General features: G+C 38.5%; 1 protein-coding gene across 25 annotated transcripts in view; it reads left to right on the top strand.

Moving 5' to 3' along the window:
* Nucleotides 1–16,326, top strand: part of PUM1 (pumilio RNA binding family member 1) — a 121,837-nt gene that overhangs the window by 18,852 nt on the left and 86,659 nt on the right. For 23 of the 25 annotated variants that reach the window (XR_002826296.1, XM_014468240.2, XM_014468242.2 and 20 more), the window contains exon 2: nt 5,337–5,405. The exons of the other annotated variants lie outside the window; for them this stretch is intronic. Coding sequence is in view for 22 of the 23 variants with exons in the window: in XM_014468240.2 (XP_014323726.1) it covers nt 5,337–5,405 (69 nt within the window). In the remaining variant the exon portion in view is untranslated. The remainder of the gene's footprint in view (nt 1–5,336; nt 5,406–16,326) is intronic. 25 annotated transcript variants of the gene reach the window in all.

Genomic DNA, 16,326 nt, shown 5'->3' on the forward strand with positions numbered 1-16,326 from the left:
GTTAGGGCATCAGCAGCAGCGAGCGTTTGGAGACAGCAGTCCCGATTGTGCTAAACCGCAGTCCAATCCCCTGAGGGTTCCCAGATTGATGGAGAGGGTGCAGGCTGAGTTGAGGGACACCCGCCCCCCGCCCCCCAGTGCACAAATTTCGTGCACCGGGCCTCTAGTAAATTATGATTCATAACGTTTTTGTGTCATTAACTTCTTACATTAGGATTCCTTTGTGCCTAAGTTTAAGTTTAAATTTTTTTTCTTTGATAGCAATGTTGGCTGGCAAAAAGAGAGACAAAATCTAAATAGAGAGGTAGGAGAATCAGGAGACATAGTGGTATGTACTACTAAGTGAAGGAATGAAGGAATTTTACATGGTGACTTTACTGAGATTCTTCTTCACAAAATGAGAACTGAAAGAACATGCAATGATTTTTTTTTTTTTTTTTTTTTAAGTTTTGGAATGGATGAGAAAGGAGAATGGAAGTTTCTCCGGATTATTTAGCTGGAAATTGAGAAGAGAGAAAAATGAAAGTACTTTTGAAATGCTAAGTTTTAGAAAATAAGTTAGGCCCAGCTGGTGTGGCGCTCAGTGGGTGAGCACCGACCCAGGAACCAGGGTTCGATTCCCGATCAGGGCATATGCCCAGGTTGTAGGCTCAATCACCAGTAGGAGGTGTGCAGGAGGCAGCCAATTGATGTTTCTATCTCTCTCTCCTCCTCCTTTCTTCTCTCTAAAAATCAATAAAGACATATTAAAAAAAAGAAAGTAAGTTAGCTGTTCACATGATCTAGGTACGTACTTCTAATGTATTGATTATGGAAATAACTGGATAGAACTTCCTGCTGCCCTTGCGCCCCCGCCCTCCTTTTCCCCAAGAAATGAGCAAAGCATGCCCTGTACTAACTGAGGGTAGGGAAAGAAGGAATGAATCTGTGGAGGAGGCATTTTAGTCTCTTAAAGAGAATGATCTGTGAAGTGGGTCCAGTTGAATAAGTGCCTACTAAGTTGGACATTTTACCTCACTTAATCATTATAACAAACTTGTAAAATAGCCCATTATCTCAGTTTTATATATGAGGAAACAGTGAAGTGTGTAACATTCATTGGTGATTCTGATAAGTGTATATGGAACATTGGGTATGGTAAGTAGGGTTTCTCAAGGGGTGATGGATAGGGTAGGCACTTAGAATATGATTTTTAAAATAAAGATTTGTGATGTTTTTGCCTAATTTTTTCAATTTTTTTTTGGCTTTAGCACCTTTTTATTATTTTTTAAAATATATTTTTATTAATTTCAGAGAGGAAGGGAGAGGGAGAGATGGAAATATCAATGATAAGAGAAAATCATTGATTGGCTGCCTCCTGCACACCCCCTACTGGGGGTTGAGCCCACAACCCAGGCATGTACCTTTGACTGGAATTGAACCTGGGACCCTTCAGTCTGGAGGCTGACATTCTATCCACTGAGCCAAACTGGCTAAGGCTGGTTTTTTATTTTCCATATGTGATGTATAGTTCTGAGTATATCTGTTTTGATTTTATAACTTCCTGAATGGTTAAGCACACACTTAATTTGCTAAATTATGGTTCTAGTTAGGATGGAATCCCTGTTAGAAGAAGGCAGATGTTGAGGCTTACAAAAGAAAGTTCTGGGATCTGGAAATGGAAGGGAAACTCAGAAGCATAGGTCATGTATCATTGGGTGGGATGAAGAGAGGAATATAGAGGTAGGTCAGGCACTGAAGTGGCCTCTTGCTTTGACTCTTTAATAAAGGGAGTGGGAGATGCCTTTATGGGGAGGGGTAGCAGTAGAGAAAGTCCTGGATGGACATGAGAAAGTTACATTACTGGCAAGTAGCCCAAAGAGAAAAATAGGAAATAATTTTGTGAAATCAAAGGAGATAGATAAGATCAGTTAGTGGAGTCTTAGAAACATTTAGCAAAAGTGAAGGAATTTTAGTAATACTGGAAATTAACATTGGCCACTCAAATTGAATTCTAGAGGAAGAAGAGTTTGAGTACAAGAACTTGAAAAGATTATTCTGTCTTCATGAGAGCATTTACTCTGATAATAGTAATTTACAGCCAGCCTTTCTCCTTTATGATAGAAAAGGCTTTTTGTTACCTGCTTATAATATTATTTACATTCCTCTGTCTTCATTCTTTGATTTATCTTAATTCCTGAGCATCTGATTTCTGATCATTAGTTATGTTTTCTAGGAAGAATTTTGGCTGCCTGGTGTTGATGACCATACCAGGTGTAGCTCCCATTTAAACAAAAAGTTCCTTACTAATTGAAAAACAGTTTTGTGAGAATGATTTGGTCTTTCTGGTGTAGACAACTATGGAAAAATGGTTTAAAATGGAGGTTCTGGACTAGCAAAGAAAACTTCACAAAGTGAGGCTGCTTTCTCAACAGTCCTCTACAGGAGGTAGGAAGGTAGTACTCAGAGGTAGGTGAGGCAGATGGAAACACCACGAAAGAGGGAGGATGGGAGGTGAAGAGAGAGCTAAAGTGAGTGAGAGAGGAGACCTGAGAGGGTGAGCTAGTGAGCAAATAAGTAGTGAGAGAGAATGATGAGTGGGAAGATAGAATAGAAAGGAGTGGAAATTGCTGCAAGGGGAGGGTGGGCATATTTTGAAGTTAGGGGGAGGAGACAGTGGAAAGCAAAGACAAGAAAGACCATGAAAGCATACTTACCAAAACCAACAGCAGAAGGCAGTTTTATCTAGGGATGGAAACTTCTGTGGCTTCCATCAAGGCAGCTTGGTGATGTAGAAAGGACCTTGCTCTTTAAATTGGAAGACCTGGATTTAGATCCTAGCAATGCCATTTAAGTCCTCTTCCCTACTTAACAATGGTTGGGTAAGTAATACCTCTGATGCTCTGTTTTTTAATATCTTTTAAAAAATTTATATATGTTTATTGATTTCAGAGAGGAAGGGAGAGGGAGAGAGAGATAGAAACATCAATGATGAGAGAGAATCATTGATTGGCTGCCTCCTGCATGCCCCACACTGGGGATCCAAGCCAGCAACCTGGGCATGTTCCCTGACCGGGATCGAACTGTGACCTCCTGGTTCATAGGTTGATGCTCAACCGCTGAGCCATGTCAGCTGGGCTATTTCTTAGTCTCTTAAATGGGAATAAGCTGTGAGAATGTTGTGATGATTACATAAATATGCATATTGCATGTTATGTCTTTGCTTAGTCCTACATTTTCCTTGGGAAATAATAGAATTTTCAGTGTTCTTGGTTAAAACTATTTGTAGATTTTTGGATTTTTAAAAAAGGTCTAGCTCTAATTAAATGTATGATCAGATTCCTCAGAAAGAGCTAGATACAGAGCTTTGTGCATTTGATTTACATGCTTTGTAAATGTTAACTTTGACCTTAAAACTCAAAATGATTTCATTTAACATGTAGAGTTTCCAGCTAATATCCTGTCCTCATCCTCCCCTATTTTTTTTAAATTCTTTTAAAAATATATATATTTTATTGGTTTTTTACAGAGAGGAAGGGAGAGGGATAGAGAGTTAGAAACATCGATGAGAGAGAAACATTGATCAGCTGCCTCCTGCACAGTTCCTACTGGGGATGTGCCCGCAACCAAGGTACATGCCCTTGACCGGAATCGAACCTGGGACCCTTGAGTCTGCAGGCTGACGCTCTATCCACTGAACCAAACCGGTTGTGGCTCCCCTATTTTTTTTTTTTTTTTACTGCATATTGTTTAGAGCTTATTCAGTGTGCTTACTTAAATAAATACTTTACAGTGTGGTCACACTTTCTGTTTCAAGGCCTTTTCAAACTGTTTTACTATAATAACAAGGCTTGTCTCTGTCTTTGTTCTCTTGGCTGAATTTTAGCTTCATTTTTAACATTAAAACATTTACTTTTATTATTAAATTGATTTTTAGAGAGAGAGGAAGGAAGAAAGAGAGAAACATCAATGTGAGAGTGAAACATTGATGAGATGCTTCCCACATGCCCCCTATCGGAATCAAGCCCACAACCCAGGCATGTGCCCTGACCAGGAATCGAACCTGCAACCTTTTAGTGCACAATGCCCAGGCATCTGAAGCACCCTGGCCAGGGCCATTTTGAATTTTATAAATTTATATTTTTAGCAAGCATCTCAAAGCTGTTACATCTTAGTGACACAAGGTGCCATTTGTAGCATAGTATCAGTTCTGAGTTTTGAAAATAATGTGATTTAAAACAATGCAACTGTATTTTTATGTGGTGTCAGTTCAGTTAAATTAAGATTGTTGGGTGATATATAGGCAGCATGTTAATAAATCCTTAAATTGGGTTCCTGAGTTGTATTCTGGTTCCTGTTCTCTGTACTTTTCCCTTTCCCTGCCTGGCCCAAGCTTGACCTTCTTTGCATTTACTGACTGCAGAACCTCACTGGCTGAGCGAGGATATGTTTTTATTGAGAGAGAGAGAGAGGTAAAGAGACAGAGAGAAAGAAACATCAATTGGTTGCCTCTGGTACATGCCCTGACTGGGGATTGAGCTCTTAACCTAGGATGTGTCCTGATGGGGAATTGAACCCACAACCTTTTGGTGTATGGGATGACACTCCCAACAAACTGAGCCAGGACTAATTTTGAATGTTTTGAATAATCTGTTTCATGCTTCATCCTTGATCCTAACGTTACCTTGTAGTAATGACAGGAATGAGTTAATGGAAGCCCAGAAAGGTTATGATGTAGGTAGTACATTTACTGATAGGTAAAGTTTGAAGGAATTCTTGTGATATGCTATTTTTTCCCCTCTGAATTTGAGATTCTAGGAGCCTCCCCGAGATCTTCCAGTATGGAGAAATGTTGGGGCACTCTGTTATAGTTGGCACCCTTTTTTCTTTGGTTTATCAAAGAAATACTGGGTTGGATTATATGAGTTCCCTAATTTATATGCTCCTCTTTGGGGACAAGGGTACAAGTACTTGGTCTTTGATTTAGCAACCAGGTTTAGGTTACATAATCATCTTCATGTGTAATTGCTCTTCAGTATGTTGGTCTTTAATAATTAAATTAAAATGTATGAAAAATAGCTGACATAATTCTCGTGCTGTAATTTGCTTTTTCTTTGTTTGGATTATATGTTTTTCATGTTTTGAAAACAAAAGGGAATGGGAGGGGAGAAAGCAGGGGTCATTGCTGAACCTTGATGGCTAAAGGTAAGTGAGTGTTTAATCTCAATCACTTGAAAATTGTTAACTGTCTTTATCAATATCTGAAAGTCAACAAAAGCTTTTCAGTTGTGTTTAATGTGTATGTAAAACTCAAGATGCTAACTTGAAACTTTTCCCTCCTCTATTCTGAACAATAGGTACGTTCTATGGATGAACTGAATCATGATTTTCAAGCACTTGCTCTGGAGGGAAGAGCGATGGGAGAGGTAAGTGAATTGGTGTGTCGGAAAAGTGGGCCTGTTTTTAAGGGAAGGTTGGAACTGTCTTTCTTGAGATGTATTAGATTCTAGTCTCCAGAAGTATGTGCTTGCTTTTACTTGTTGCCATTCTCATGATAGGAATGGAATATTGCAGAATGTTGCCAAAACGATCTCATAGGAATGTTAACACTCCGGTGTGGGGTGAATTTCCCGCCAAAATATAAGATGGCTCTGTCTTTTGGTTTTGTTCCATCCACCAAAAGGGTGGATTACAAACAAATATTTGGTAATACGCAGTTACAATCGGCCCGAGTTTACACGTTTCCCGCACTCCACCGCAAATCTATATGAACCGAGTTAAAGACGGCTCCCGCGGAGTACGCGCAATTCACGCGAGCCGACTTAACTCGTTTCCCCCACTCCAAGTGTTAACCGTAGCCTAATGTCCTAAAAACAAGATAAAACAACCAAAATATGACCACAAATTATTTAGTATTACCTAGTGAGTTGTAAATTGAGGTGTTAAAATTTTACAAAATAATTTAATTTTATATGCATCCAACGTCCTTACCTTTGCTTCATTTTTCATTTGCTAGAGGGAGATTTAGTTTGGTTGTTAATTAAAATATGTTGATAACCTATTTTTAGAGTAGTGCTATGTTTGAGGAAGTTGTTTAGAGCTCCATTGTGAAGAGGAAGGTGTTAGGTTTCTGGCAAAGTAATTCCAGAAGTAGAGGCCTGAGCCAGTCATTCCTTATGTACATAGAATTCAGAAACAAGAATTTTGGTTTATTGGTAATGTTTAAAATTTGCAAAAACAAAATTTACTATCATCCGTTATATTGGCAGGGAAGACTGCCATAATTCTAAAAGAAAGGGGAGTATAGATGAAGTACAGTTGATTTCTAGTGATTCTAGTTGTTTACAGTAAGAATGTATTGGTGATAAGGTAGAATATACAGTTTGCTTTGCTAAAGATGTTACAGGTTCATAAATTGGGGGCTCTGGCTTGTGATTTTCTTGTTCTAGAGAGATACCTTAAGTTTTTTCCTTCTGTTTCATTTTTTGTGTATCAGATATTTAAAATTTCCCACATCTATTTTAATGTTTTCAATAAATGGATAATAGCTATATTCTGAATTCTTTTTTGATACCATTCATTAAATACATTTGTTCTTTGACTTAGCCAGTATTCTGTGATCCAGGCACTGTGCTAGGTTCTGAGGATTCAAAATGAAGATAATTCCTTTCCTGATTTATAGCAAATATTTGTAGACTGCCCTTGTGGATAGATATTAAATAGTTAAACTCTTGGTTTTTTGTGTGTGTTTTTTTTTCGGTCCTGAGATTCTTGCTTCCTTTGTTAAAAGATTTTGTTTCCAATGTTTCTGAATCCTTTTATGATCAGAGTCCAGTGTCCTATCATTTTAGGTTCATGGGTTTTTGGTCTGTTCTTGTTCTTTTTCCCTAGAGCTTTAAGAGAATATTGGTAGGTGTCATTGTGTTTCCTGTGCCTGTCTAATATCATTGAAACAGTGCACATCAACAAATCATATTGGTTATAGGGTAATAGATTTTCTAAATTAACTACTGGAGCAAAGTTTGAGCAGAAAGTTAACAGATGTGTCTGATACTAAGTATAGATTGGAAAACCACATTTATCTTCTCCACTCATGTGACTCTAATCTGGTCCACTCCACCAAAAATCTAATCCCAGGTTTTAAAAATTAATTACACAAAATCAAAATAATGTCCTGTTGCTGTTTTGCAAGCAAGATTTTGTCATCTCTAAAGGTGAATTCTAATTGAAGAATAGTGAACAGAATTGAATAGAAAGTGAATTTTATTTAAATGACACTTAACAGAAATATTTTTAAAATCTTTCTTTTTTGGTCCAAAAATGCTTCTTTTAAAAGATCTCCAAACCTCATTCTCCTTATTTTTCCTAGAAATGCTATTTTTGGATATATGTATATATATTTCCCCAGATCTGTACATAAACATAATAAATAAACATGCATGCATTATCTCATCAGTAACTCTATCAGGTTGGTGCTATTATGCAGATAAGGAAAAAGGCCAATAAAAATGAATTAATTTGCCCAGGGTCATGCAGCTATTAAGTGGTGGAGCTGGGATTCTGACATGGCTTCCTCTCCAAAGCATGTGCCCTTAGAATAACAAAGCTAATACTTGTAAAATGATTGACGGCAAAATCTCATTTTAATAAGCTTTATAAAAATTGATTTTTGGGAGTATTCAAAAAATGCTTAATATACTTCCCTCTGAAAATACAAATACTTACTGAAGTTATTTTTTGGAAGCATAACCAGTGTCTAGGCACAAAGGAGACAAACTAAGTATGGAGTAGTTTCTATACACAAGGAACTTTCTTTAACTAGTTGAGGAAGCAGTGAATACATATGACAACAGAAAAGTGCATGTTTTTTCTTGAGTTTAGAAAGTGATTGGGCTCTGGCTGGTGTGGCTCAGTTGGTTGGAGTGTTGGGTTCATTCCATTTCCAGTCAAGGCACATAGTACTTAGGTTGGGGGTTTGATGCTTGGAAACCAATCTCTCTCTCTCCTCTGCCCCCCTTTCCCCTCTCTAAAAGTCAGTGAACATGTCCTCAGTGAGGATTAAAAAAAAAAAGGGTGGGGGAAGTGATCAGTATTGGCAGGACTAATTTATGATTACATGAATGGAGGGAGAAATAAGACTTGGGAAACATTTAGTTAGGATTTGCATAGGTGCAAGTTGGGAGTGATAAAAGGGAGATTGGCATATAAGAGAAATGAAGATACTGTTTATAATAAAAATTTTAAAAAGCACAGCTCCTAGTTTAACTTTATTAAATTTTCTTCCCTTTAAGCAATAAAACATCTCTCTGGGAGGGGATGGGTATAAATACAGCCTTTACCCATATAAACTCTAAAATTTCAAGTACATTGCATGAACTTTTAAGCTAGGCATGGTATATTTTTGCTGCAATTATTTTATGTGTATTTGTATGGGGGGGGGGGAGAAAAAGAGAAGAAGGAAGGGGACACTTCATTAGAGTAGATACCTATGTCCAAGAATGTAGGAATCTTTAGAATTCAAAGAGAATTGGCTATATTAAAAATAATTGAAAGTAACATTCAGGCTACTTGGCTCTTGTTATTTTATTTTATTTTTTTTTTCAGTTGATCAGCATAGTTGGTTCTCTAGCCAGGATCTCCAGCCAAGTTCTGATCTTATTATATTTTTTTCATCAAAGCCACTAGTAGACTCTTGGTGTCATTTTGCAAGATTTGGAGCCTATCTTAGAAATCTTACTAAAGAAGTGGCTTAAAACATCATCTTCAAACCTTGCTGGTTGTCTGAATTATAGCTCTTAGCTGAATGACTCAGTACAAGTGCTTTAATTGCCCCCTATTCTAATTCAGTGGTCGCCAACCTTTCAGACCTCACGGACCACCGCTGTTTTAGAAGGTAAATATAAAAAGGAAGATAGGGAAATATTTTAGGCTTAAGGCAACAAATTATTTTCAAATATTTCATCCACTGCTTGCTTAGCCCCTTTCATTCAACATAAAGTCAAAGTTCTGAAAAGTTTAAAGGCACGTATTTGAGCCGCTTCTTTATTTACATACTAGAGGCTCTGTGCATGAAATTTGTGCATGGTGTGTGTGTGTGGGTGTGTGTGTGTGTGTGTCCCTCAGCCCAGCCTGCACCCTCTCCAATCTGGGACCCCTCGAGGGATGTCTGACTGCCCCTTTAGGCCCGATCCCAGTGGGCAGTCGGACATCCCTCTCACAATCCAGGATTGCTGGCTCCCAACCACTCGCCTGCCTGCCTGCCTGCCTGCCTGATCACCCCCTAACCACTCCCTCCCAACCACTCGCCTGCCTGCCTGCCTGCCTGCCTGCCTGATCACCCCCTAACCACTCCCTTGCCAGCCTGATCGATGCCTAACTGCTCCCCTGCTGGCCTGATTGCCCCTAACTGCCTTCCCCTGCCGGCCTGGTTGTCCCCAACTGCCTTCCCCTGCTGGCCCGATCACCCTTAACTGCCCTCCCTTGCCAACCTGGTCGGCCCTAACTGCCCTCCCCTGCCAGCCTGGTCGCCCCTAACTGTCCTCCCCTGCTGACCTGGTTCCCCTACAACTGCCCGCCCCTGCAGGCCTGGTCGCTCCCAACTGTCCTCCCCTGCCGGCCCAGTCACCCCTAACCGCCCTCCCCTGCTGGCCTGGTCGCCCCCAACTTCCTTCCCCTGCAGGCCTGGGTCCCCCCCAACTGCCCTTCCTTGCAGGCCTGGTTCCTTCCAGCTGTCCTCCCCTGCTACCTGATCGCCCACAACTGCCCTCCCCTGTTGGCCATCTTGTGGCGGCCATCTTGTGTCCACATGGGGGTGGCCATCTTGTGTGTTGGAGTGATGGTCAATTTGCATATTGCCGCTTTATTATATAGGATGAAAGTATTAGTTGGTAATTGAGTGTTTTAAGAGATTATCTTTGTAGTACTGAGGAAGGCTCACTAACCTTTGGGTTTTGGAGCCCTGTTTTTACATTGGTTTGGTTTATGATCTTGCATGACCTATTTGTTCCACCTGCAGGAGGGCAGCATTATTTGTAAAGAGGAGAACGGTTCTAATTAGAAAGTACTTTGAGAACCTTTGACAGAAAAGGCACTTTATTCTGTGTAATTGGTTTTCTAACTTAAAAACTAAGGACTTTTTTTTCTTTTTAAGATTACTTAATGTTTTATATGTGGTAAACTTGACAGCTTTCAAGAACGTTAAGATAGTAGTGATTATTTCTGGGGGAAACGGAATGTATTTAGACGTGTATTTAGATGTTTTAGAAAACTGAAGCATAGAAAAACTTACTCTAGGTAATAGACAAATTTGACACCTGAGGAAGGAAATCTGGAAAGCACGCCTGTATATAATGAATACTGAATACTGACATGTTCCGTTCCCTGAAAGTAGAATAAAGTGAGATATCTATAATAATAAAAACATAATATGCTAATTAGACCGGACGTCCTTCTGGATGACCTTCCAGACGAAGCCGGGGCTGCGAGGGAAGCCTGGGTCCCAGCTGCCAGAGGGAAGCCAGTGCCAGCAGCCGGGGGAAGGAAGGCCTACCTACTCTTTCACGAATTTCATGCATCAGGCCTCTAGTATTTAATATATAGCTTTAGGTTCTAATCAGTCATTACATGGGAATTCTATGCATTAGTGTGAGACAGCAGAATGACTTGTAGAGAGAGGGATGTGATAGTGATTTGGAGAGCTGGTAACCCAAAGAATGGCATAACTTGGTGAGATAGAGTTCTCACTGGACTAGAACTTTGAAGCCACAGCTCCCAGTCTTGGCTCAGACATTCATCTTCTTTGGACGTTTTTTTTCCATCTGTAAGACAAAGGGAGTAGATAGTGTTCCAGGATCCTTTCAAATCTAAGATTCTTGGATTTTGCCCATAAGTCTGTTTTTAAAAATATACAAGACAACACACACCTGAAACCTATATGTTCATGTTGACCAATGTCACCCCAATAAGTTTAATAAATAATAAAAAAATACAAAAAATACAAAACAGTTTATTTTTGGGCTTTCTATTCTGTTTCATTGACCTGTATGCCTATTTTTATGTTAGGACCATGCTGTTTTGATTACCATGGCCTGGTAGTAGATATTAGATAGCATGATACTTCCAATTTTATTCTTTTTTTCTCACGGTTGCTGAGGTTATTTGGGGGTCTTTTGTGGTTTCATATATGTTTTTGAAATATTTTTTTAGTTCTGTGAGATATACTATTGTATTTTAATAGGAATTGTGTCGAATGTATAGATTGCTTTTGGTATGGACATTTTAATGATGTTAATTCATTCTTCCTATCCATGAACATGGTATATGCTTCCACTTATTTGTGTTTTCTTTAATTTCTTCAGTATCCGATAATTTTCCAAGTAAAGGTCTTTATGGTTAATTAATATTTGACAAAGGTGGCAAGAACATACAATGGGGTAGAGACAGTCAAGTTAATAAATGGTGTTGAGAATATTGGACAGATACATGCAAAAAAATTGAAACTAGACCACCTCCTTATCCTATACACAAGAATAAACTCAAAATATATTAAAGACATAAATGTAGGTCATGAAACCATTAAGATCCTAGAAGAAAACATAGGCAATAAAACCTTTGACATTTCTCATAGAAGTATATATATTTTTTGGTAAATTGCCTTGGACAAGGAAAACAAAAGACAAAATAAACAAATGAGACACATAAAACAAAAGCTTTTTCAGAGCAAAGGAAACCAACAAAATGAAAAGACAACCCACTGAATGGGAGAACATATTTGCCAATGATGCATCTGAGAGGGGGTTAATATCTAAAATTTATAAAGAACTTGTACAGCCCTAGCTGTTTGGCTCAGTGAGTAGAGCGTCCTGCAGACTGAAAGGTCCCGGGTTCGATTCCGGTCAGCGGCACATGCCCAGGTTGTGGGCTCGATCCCCAATAGGGGGCGTGCAGGAGGCAGCCGATCAATGATTCTCTATCATCATTGATGTTTCTATCTCTCTCCCCTTTCCTCACTGAAATCAATAAAAATATATTTAAAAAAAAAAAACCCAAAAAACTTGTACAACTCAACACAGAGAAAACAGTCCAATTAAAAAATGGTAAATGACTTGAATAGACATGTCCGCAAAGAGGACATACAGATGGCCAATAAACGTATGAAAATATGCTCAATGTCACTAATCATCAGAGAAATGCAAATTAAAACCACAGTGAGATAATACATCACTCCTGTCAGAATATCTATCATTAATAAATCAGTAAACAAGTGTTGGTGAGGATGTGGAAAATAGGGAACCCTTGGGCACTTGGTGGGGATGTAGATTGGTATAGCTATTGTGGAAACCAGTATGGAGCTAACTCAGAAAATTAAAAATGAAACTGACTTACGACTCAGCGATTCCACTTCTGGGGATATATCTGATGAAACCTGAAACACTAATTTGGAAGACTATATATCACCCCTGGGTTCATTGCAGCATTATTTACAATAGCCAAGATTGGAAGCAGCCCAAGTGCCCATCAGTAGATAAGTGGATAAAAAAGCTGTGGCACATTTACACAACAGAATACTACTATGCTGTAAAAATGAAGGCAATCTTATGTTTTGTGACAGCATTTATGCTAAATAAAATAAGCCAGTAAGAGAAAGACAAATACCATATGATTTCACTTATATGTGGAATCCAGTGAACAAAATAAATAAAATAAAAATAGACTTATAAATACATAAAACAGCCTGACAGCTCTCTCCCAGGGAGCTGGGTGAAAAAGATGAAGGGACCAAAAAACAAACAAATAAACAAAAAACCCAAATGACACAGGCAACAGTATGGTCATTATCAAAAGGGGATAAATGGTGGCGGAAAGAGACTTGACTTTGGGTGGTGAGCCTACAATGTGCTGTAGAGTTGTACACTTGAAACCTGTACACTTGAAACCAATGTCACCCCAATAAATTCAATAAAGAAAACAAATCAAAAACAGAAATAGTTCTCCTTTTTCTAGGATATTCATGGGGCATCTAAAAGATGCCTTTTTAGAGTGACTTTGCCCTGGTGGTGTAGAGGTTTTGTAACTTTCATTGTATTCTCTAAGACGCATTCACCAGTCTGCAGCTGCCTAAGACATTGGCTGTCCACTAGGGCTTGTGGGCTTGGTAATTCTGAAATCAAGACAAGGGAGAGCCTAATGTGGATACCAAGTCTTAAATTCTTTCCCCATATCTTTCCATCATGGCAAACAGAATGGTTCATAGAATTGGAGGCTTTTGGGTAGCCAAAAGTACTTCCCAGATCTACAGCTCTTCTTCACACTGGCAATTCCTTGCAGAGTATCATAAGAGTAACTAAGGTGACTCCAAAATGGATTGAATTTTGGAAAGGAGAGATATTGTCTGCCATCAAGATCATACAACCTTTCTTGCAGAAGGGAGGAAAAAGTAATAGTGCCTTGTCATGTATTAATATAAAAATATCTGACCAAGCAGTATAGCAAATCTGTTTTTCCCCAAAATGTAGCTTTTGAGTACAGATAGTAATGCTAAAAGCTGCTTTACTTCCATACTTTGTATTAATACTGTGAGAATGTTCACCTGTCCGAATTCAAATAACAGACTTGGAGACAGAAGTATGGCAAAAATGAGGCGTTTAATACATTCTCGAGAGCAGGTGTACAGGCATACCTGGGGCGCAAACCTAGCCTATTTATTCAGTCCCTCCTCCAGTTCCTCATTGGCTGAATACTATGGGGTCACCTGTTTCCTCATATGTCTCCCTTTGGGCCATTAAAAAAAAATTGGTCTGAGGCCTTTTCAAGTTGCCTCCACCTCCCCCTGTCTAGCTGAGGCAGGCACCTGGTTGGCTGGGGGGGGAGGCACCATGCTGCTGGCACACGTCCACAGTTCTTTGTTCCCATATCCTCTTCTCTCCTCCCTACATTCTGTTTGTCCTGGGAAAATTCAGCAACTGTTTCCATCAAAAGCCAACCATGCTGGAGATGGATCTCAGAGGCCCATTTCCTACAATACCATTTAGTTGTTGGGGCATTTTTGACATCGTGCTTTTAAAATGGAATGTTTAGAGAAAACATAGTTAGCCAGGCCAAGTAAACTGGAGGAAGGCAATTTTACTTAATAACTTTTCTGTATTAGATTAATGACTGTGTGTTAGAGGTGAAGTGACCTCTTCACGAGTCTTATTTGGAAAAGTTATAGTTTGGGGATTGAACATTTTAAGGAATTAGATAAGAAGGTGTTTTCTAACCCTGAGAATGTGGGTACAAATGACATTTGGAACCTGTTTCCCAGTTCTGTCCTGTCACTTTGAGACCTGTGTGGAACCCCACTCATTCCAATATCTGCTTTCTATCCTGCACTGGGCAATCTAGGCAGACCAGGCAGACTTACAACCATGTATTTTGAGCTGTCTTGGAATGTTTGTGGCAAAACATGCTCCTTTGAAGCAGAATATAACTGATCCACATACTGCATAATCTGTCTTCATTTAATTTCTCCCCTTTGGTCCTCCTTTGGCTAAATGTTTTCATTCACATAAAGTATACTTTATATGAGTAGAGGTAATTCAACTAAATAACTAAAATAAAACATTAACACTTAAGACACCTTGGTATTGATTTCATTACCTATGTCAATCTCCCAACAGGTTTTTGTGAGATATCAGTACCATTTTTTTTTACATGAGGAAAATTAGTCCTAAGGTCACGTGATTCTAGCTAAGGTCATAAGTGTCAAGATGTTGGATTGACTAAGTTTTATTTTATTAGGCTCAGAAATAATAGCTGCAATATATTGAACATATATGATTTTCCAGGCACTGTGCTAATCACTTCATATACATTACTATCTTCACCGTGGCCCTTTAATATTTTGATGCCTTGTTATAGACCAGGCAAAAAGTGATTACAGAGGTTAACGTGATCATGAGGTAGCTGTTTGAAAGCAGATCTCGATCCAAAACCCGAATTTCTGTTCATTTCTGTATGTCCAAAGCCTACCCATTATTCAAAATTCAGCCTTAATTATCAGCTCCTCTATAAAAGTTCTTATTATTAATTAAATTTTTTTATTATTTTAAATTTATCTTTATTATTGAAAGTATTACAGATGTACCCTTTAAACATTTTTTTTTTTTTAATTTCAGAGAGGAAGGGAGAGGTAGAGAGAGAGAAATATCAATGATGAGAGAAAATCATTGATAGACTGCCTCCTGCATGCCCCACATGGGACCGAGCCCACAACCTGGGCATGTGCCCTGACCGGGAATCGAACCATGACCTCCTGGTTCATAGTTCAATGCTCAACCACTGAGCCATGCCGGCTGGGCCAGATGTACCCTTTTTAAATAAAAGCTTTCTTGCTCTCACCAACCAGAAGCTATGGAAATGAATTCAAATAGCAAGTTATTTGTATCATTCTTATGGCTCTAGTTTATTTTATACATAATGATTTGTGTAAATGTTTTCTATTTGATTGCACTTAAGTTTGTTGAAGGCAGGGGCTTCAGCTAATAATATACTTTGTAAATAATGGATGCCTAATATATTGTTTTGAGTGAAACTTACAGCAGTAAATACCTTTTTCTAAGCATGGATTCCTCTTTATTTTCTCTTTATTGGCCTCTCCTCAAGGTACCATAGTTCAATTCTGAAAGTATTTGTCTGTATGCTCTGTTCAGAGTACTTTTTTACCCTTAGGGATATGGAATATTTGAAAGGGGAGGATGAGAAACAGATATAACTGAAAAACATTTATTCAACCTTCTCTGCAAATTTTTATATTTTTGAACTATTAGATAATTACTTTTGTTTAATACAGATCAATAGGACACTTTCTCTGGGCCATTTGCTGGGGTATGGAAATATCCTTATTACATATACACTACCAGACATAAGGGTATTTAAAAAACTGAAATTATTTTTGTTATATTTCTTGTTTAAGCATGTGTTAGACTGTGTTGTGTATAATTCTCATATATTGTTATTTTATTGATGAGGAACCAGAGCACCAAAGTTTAATTCATTGTCTCTTGGTTAATTAATGCATTCTGTGGTTTTCATAACAAAGCACGTAGAAGTTTATTTTTTCTATTGGTCTTCCCAATACATATATAGTAGCCATATCTATGAAATATCCATCTCCTGGAATGCATGAAAAGGGAGCTTGTCCATATATGGCATACTGAGATCCTTGCCAATTAAATAATAAAAAAATAACTCTGAGGCTGACTGGATATGAGTCGGGTAGATCATGAAGCAATCTAGATGTTTTCATGGTTTTATTTGTGAGCTTTACAGGTTTCTTAAGTAATCTGGAGCTTATCTTTGGTGCACTGG

Source organism: Myotis lucifugus, unplaced genomic scaffold (assembly GCF_000147115.1).
Source record: "Myotis lucifugus unplaced genomic scaffold, Myoluc2.0 scaffold_438, whole genome shotgun sequence".
In the NCBI taxonomy this organism is placed as follows: Eukaryota; Metazoa; Chordata; class Mammalia; order Chiroptera; family Vespertilionidae; genus Myotis; species Myotis lucifugus.